The sequence below is a fragment of the Myxine glutinosa genome, chromosome 5 (genome assembly GCF_964187855.1).
Source record: "Myxine glutinosa chromosome 5, kmMyxGlut1.1, whole genome shotgun sequence".
NCBI lineage: Eukaryota > Metazoa > Chordata > Myxini > Myxiniformes > Myxinidae > Myxine > Myxine glutinosa.
In genome coordinates, this window is record NC_136265.1 from 131,160,932 (window position 1) to 131,166,931 (window position 6,000).

Below are 6,000 nucleotides of genomic sequence, written 5' to 3' on the forward strand. Positions count from 1 at the left end.
TACGATATTTCACCCTACCAGGAAGCGAACAAATGTAATAAAACCATCAAAAATCGACTTTTCTAAATTTCGTGACCTTGTGACCTTGACCTTGGGGCAAAAATGAAAAATTGAGCTCCGTGGGGCTAGACACATGACATTGGCCTAACCAAATACCGAAACCCCTGTCAGATTTCACCAAACCCCTCGGAGAAGATGTAGCTTGAACTCGATTACCCCCCTAAAAAGACATCTTTTTCGGGCGTCGCTCCGCCCACAATGGGCGCAATACGCCCACTCTAGGCAGGACACAACTAGATCATGATATCAACCTCCCGCCCAAGTTTCATCAAGATCGGATGACATCATTGGGTAGTTAAGCTGCAGACAGACAGACAGACACACCCATGACGAATATAGTGGTCACTCTGTTTGATAACTCGTGAACCAATTATTACTGAGCTCACTGAGCTAATAGACAATATGTGTGGATGTAAAAATGATAGTTGAAAAAAGAAGAAGACGTGACTAACTAGCTCAGACCATTTCAATATGCCTGCATACATGGAAGGCGCCATTTTAAAATTCAACATTTGTGGAAGGAGCACACTCTCCCAAATAATAACGATGCAATGAAAACAGTCAGACTTTAAATTAACTATTGGATTTCAATTCTAAAGCAGAATACCTGGCCAACAAAACGAAAAGTGAAGAATGAAAAAAATGGGAACAACGCCCTAATACAGTGAATCAGTGACAGCATTAATTGTTTTGAATTTTTAGCCACGTCGCAGACGCTGGTCATAGAGTGCCCTCTGCTGTTGTTGTTGTTCTTCTTGTTCTTCTTCTTGTTCTTGCAGAGAAGACAAAACCTCAAAGCTCCACCCATTCTGGGAACCATAGCTCCACCCATTCTGGGAGAGCCTTCATATAAACAAATATCCACCATTTTATTAACTCACATAGCTTTGAGGCCTGTTTTGTAGGCCCGTGGTGTCTTCCTCTCTCACACAGTTTTATTTCAAATCAAATTCGATATATCATTTCATTTTTCACAGTCGCTAACATAGTTTTAGACTCGGTTGAAAAAAAACGGGAAGAAAATCCGATGAAAGTTGCCCTTTATAGAACGAAATGAATTCTCAAAGGCCTGTAACTTCAAGTCCATTGAGATTTTTTTTTGTTTAAATCGCGGCATGGTCAGTCATACACCACCCGAAATAAGAGACGGGAAAATGCCGAGATATATATATTTTGTTTAAATCGCGGCATGGTCAGTCATACACCGCCCAAAATAACAGACGGGAAAATGCCGAGATATATTAAAAATTCGTCCATTTGATGACAATCGTCACGATGAAATATTTAATTTATACGTCGTCACAATAATGTGGAGAGAGGAGCATAGCTTCGTTCACGTGTCGCCACACACGGGAAATTGCCGAGATTTTTTTTTTTCAATCGCGGCATGGTCAGTCATACACCGCCTGAAATAACAGACGGGAAAATGCCGAGATATATTAAAAATTCGTCGCCACACACGGGAAATTGCCGAGATATATTTTCACTTTGCACAAAAATAACATCAAGTAATCGAATCAATAGGAATGTCCTGTGCCTATAACATCGACGTTATAGGCACAGCTGCATCTATGCATTGTGTAACATCGACGCGGCTTTTGTTTTAATTAAAACTTTTTGTGCTTGTTTTTCATTGACCATGTCCTCTCTTCTGATGCTGCAAACCCGGGATGCCGTTCTATCGTCTTCGCCACTGTAACTGTACCTTATGGCAATAACTAGAACGGACTCGGGAGAGCGCATACCACTGCCAGGGTGACCAGTTTACGTTTTGTATTGCACGGGTATGCCGAATCTGCATCCGGATTTCAAACAAACTCGAATCGGCTTGTTATTGTCACCTAACCAAGTGGTCCACCAAGTTTCGTCCGAATCCGTCCACATGGTTTTGAGATGTCGTGCTATATCGTTTTATGGCCCTATCTCTCAATTGTGAAAAATCACAAACAATTATCACATCCGGATTCGGATCATCACCAAAATTGAATCGATTCGTCCTTGTCGTCAACCCAATTAGGAAGAATTTGCTATAATGATTGGAATCTCCTTATATTTACCTTTTACTGCATTGCGTGGTATAATCCTTCTAAGTTTTCCAACTGTTTCATATTTTTTTACACCTTCCGAGTAGTAGTCTGTATCCCTGACCAGGCTGCAGGAAGAGAAGACAAGGCAGCAGGTCGATCTCCTTGTGCAGTTCTTGTTGAAACAAGGACAAGTGGAGATTGAGGCAGGAACATTTGTTCCTCAATATCCAAACTGTGTCCTCTTGCATCAAAGCATTGTGGAAGATCTCTACTCGGCCATCATAGTGAGCGCACTGCTTTCGTTTCACAAATCATGTTTCTCTTTGGATTTCCTCTTGTTGTCTTTGTTTTTTTGCCATTGTATTATGTTCCACTTAATTACGGCAGGCCCTAATAGGGGAGAAGGTTGCGGGCATGGTTAAGGGTAAGGATTTCCACAAGAAGATTGTCCGTCTGGAGTGGGAACACCGGAGGCAGCAGATGGAAATGGAAGACCTGCAGCAGAAAATCCGGGACATCCGGCTTCTGAAGGTGTCACGGAAACTGCACGCGGTAAGATCGGTTTCCTCGATTTACACTTATAGTCAGGTTCACTATGTTAACAAATATAATTTCGTTCAAAATTTTGGGAGATTAGCAAACCTGTACATTTTTGGAATCATCAGAGCATGGAGAATCGGAAAATCAATGTTGGCATTTGCACAGACAGCTGCATGGCCGCCATTTTGGATTTTGAAAATGGCCGCCATAAAATACATATTTTGCGCGATCTCGGCTTCTAGTCGACCGAGAATCTTATTTAAATATGCTAATCCTATGTTTTCTGGGTCATGGAATCCAATAAAGGCATCAAAATAGTGCTCAGGATTATAGAAAAGCAACAAACAAAGGTAATTGAAAACCATTGTCTTTATATTTATGATATAACTGTATTACATAATACATGATATTGCAAGTCCTTTGAAGTTATGGGTATGGGTTTATAAAGCAAGAAAGCAGCCTTGTTAGTATCAGATTGAACTATAAGTCCTATACACTCGATCTACCTGGTCTATACCGTTCAGGAATATGCTTTTACACATCTTCATCACTGTCCTGAGGGTCATTTTCGCAAAGGTGTCTACGCAAATGTAAACATTAATTTTTGGATTCCTCATGCTCTGAATATTCCAAAAATGTATAGTTTTGCTCATCTCCAAAATTTTTGAACGAAAAAAACAAAATGAACCTGACTATTCAGAAAGAATTTCCAACCAATGTGACATGGAAAGTTCACGAAGAGCCTTCCTCTTGCACATTCCATGTCAAATTGCCAAAGGAGGTATGAAACGTATATAGAGAAAGAGATAGCAGTGCTGTGAAAGATTAGAAGTCATTAATCATACCGTACCTTTACAGTACCTGAAAAACCCAGATCGTCAAAATGCCGCATCTACTGATATCTCCAACCTGGAGAAAAACATTGTCCTTCGGCAGGAGGTAAGTTCGGGCTTGTTTTGTTCGGGATTTTTGACTGATCGGAGTAATCGAACTCCGACGTCGTTTAGCGGGTTCCCCATAAGTCCCAATGTTACGTTCGGATTCCTAACGTGGTCCTGCAAGTCACGTAAGCATCGCTTCACCTGATCAGATGGTTGGTTGAATCTGAACATCTCCTCAAAGGACCTTTCAACATTGGCCTCGAGCTGGTGAAACTGGGCTGCCACGGTGACGTAATTACATAACGTTTTATCCATCGTGCTTTAACCCAATATATTCCTTCCGGCACCTGCACAGTATCAGCAGAAGGTGATGAGACGGCAAGAACTGCAATTTGAGGAGCTGAGTTGTGGCATACAAAGGAGGGCAAAGGAAGTTGAGATGAGGAACACCATGGTTCGGGAGCTCGAGATCAACGTCGGTGAAATGTACCTTCTGGAGAACAGTGTGGGTAGGTTATTGTCGTACTTTAAATAGATGGAATTTCGCATTGTTTTTTTTAAATCTCGGAATAACACTCCTCTCTCGAAATACTGTTTTGGATGTTTTTAATTCATTTACTGCTTTTATTTATTGGGTGAATCGTTTGTTTGCATCATAAATGGTTTTTCTCAAAAATGTTGGCAGGAAGTGGCACAGGAAGACATGTCACCATGCTTGTGGCAAACCTTTATTGCATGATCTGTGTATGTGGATGCACTTCATACATATCATGGGAAACTGGGGTGTATTGGGAGGTACCCCCGAGCAGCTGTTCTTGTCCAGCGATATGAAATACAAACACATTGACACTTAAGACCCATCGTTGGTCAAGAATTGCTGCGACATGGTATGTCCAAACACCCACGGCGTCCCCAAGCTATAGGTCAATATTTGCTATTATTCATATTTATTGTTCTCGCCTTTTGGGGGCTCAGCATTCATGAGGCCAAATCGGTCTATATTGATTATAAATGGCCATAATGAGGCCAAAGTTTGTCGAGGTTGTGTGTAGGATTCACTGATGTATGTCCCCCCCCGCCCCCTATGCTCAACTCACAAGTGGTTTTGACAATGGTACCTGCTCAAAAAGTTTACTACTACACAAATTCGATGAGATTTGTAATGTGTGTGTCGTAGACAGGATAGCCAGCTTAATTTCTCCTCCGAAGAATGCGGTGCTCCATTGTGAAATTCACAATGCCAGTAAAACACCACATGACGGTTTTAGTTAGGTGATTCCGCCGGGCATCAGGTGCAGGAAAAGCGAGCTCGAGACGGCCTTATTACCACATATATTTTACCATTTTAACAATTGTATATTTATTTTGTGGGATTGTTCCCACCAGATGCCGAGGGAGGGAAGGCGGCCATGCACAAAAAGAACTACTCGGGCATCCTGAGGAGACGCCACCTACTCGACATCACCCAGAAGCAAGCGGAGGAGTTGGCTTTGCTTCGTGCTGAGGCAGAGCGGCTTCACAGGAGGAATTTCCTTTCATTGTCTCACCCAAAGTACTAAAAACACCGCAGAGGCCCTCACGGTGCTACGACAATCGGCTTGCCATTGGTCACATTTGGTCAACGGTGCAAGGCAATAATACTTCCTTCTTTTAAATCCACTACTAACGGATTTGGTTAAATATTTCTGTTCTTCCCTTGGAAGCCATCTATTTATTATGCACACACTGGGGAAAGAGGAGAAAAAAGAGGGAAGGAAATTTGACTCTAGATGGGAATAATGGAAGGAAAGTGAATGTGCACAGTGGGGGGTAGGGCAGTCAAAATCCCTGCATCGTCACATCCGGAATAAATATATATCCCCTTTTTTGGAGTTGTTTTGCATGTGTGACTTGTACATTCACACTTTGCACATTTGGATGTCCATTGATGGTTTTAAATTCGATCCGATTCCAACGAGAATGGTTTGATTAACACGAACACGTGTACACATTTTATCATTGCCAAGATGATTGATGCGAAACTCCACACACATGATCTACTAGCCTTGGAGAATAAAGTTTGAAAACGATTAAGTCATAGGTTACATGGTCTGGCAGCCATATTGGATTTAATGCAAAAACTGCATAAATTAAATTGTTGTTCTTCTCTCTGAAAGCAATGAACAACAACAAACAACAACATGCATTTTAAGGCCATTTTCCCTGCTAGAGCGGGGGTTAGCCTTGCGGTCCCCATGACAATCTTCTCCATTTTGCCCTATTTTCTGCATCCCCCCTTGTTAACCCCCTTGCCCGCATTTATTCTTCCACCATCTTTAGCCCAAATCTTTCTCGGTCTTCCCCGTCCTCTACTTCCTTCTACATTCATTTCCATCACTCTTCTCAACCAGTCACTTTCATCCTTCCTCAACACATGACCAAACCATCTCAACCTGTTCCTCTTCACAGCATCCATCACAGGCTCTGTTCCCATCATCTTTCGCAATTCATCA

At 42.0% G+C, this 6,000-nt stretch overlaps 1 protein-coding gene across 1 annotated transcript in view; it reads left to right on the forward strand.

Moving 5' to 3' along the window:
• Positions 1-5,697, forward strand: part of CFAP43 (cilia and flagella associated protein 43) — a 126,427-nt gene extending 120,730 nt beyond the window's left edge. The window contains exons 37-41 of the mRNA XM_078777100.1: positions 2,212-2,371; positions 2,475-2,639; positions 3,486-3,566; positions 3,864-4,017; positions 4,895-5,697. Of these exons, the coding sequence (XP_078633226.1) occupies positions 2,212-2,371; positions 2,475-2,639; positions 3,486-3,566; positions 3,864-4,017; positions 4,895-5,067 (733 nt within the window). The 3' untranslated portion in view covers positions 5,068-5,697. The remainder of the gene's footprint in view (positions 1-2,211; positions 2,372-2,474; positions 2,640-3,485; positions 3,567-3,863; positions 4,018-4,894) is intronic.
• The last annotated feature ends 303 nt before the right edge of the window (positions 5,698-6,000 follow it).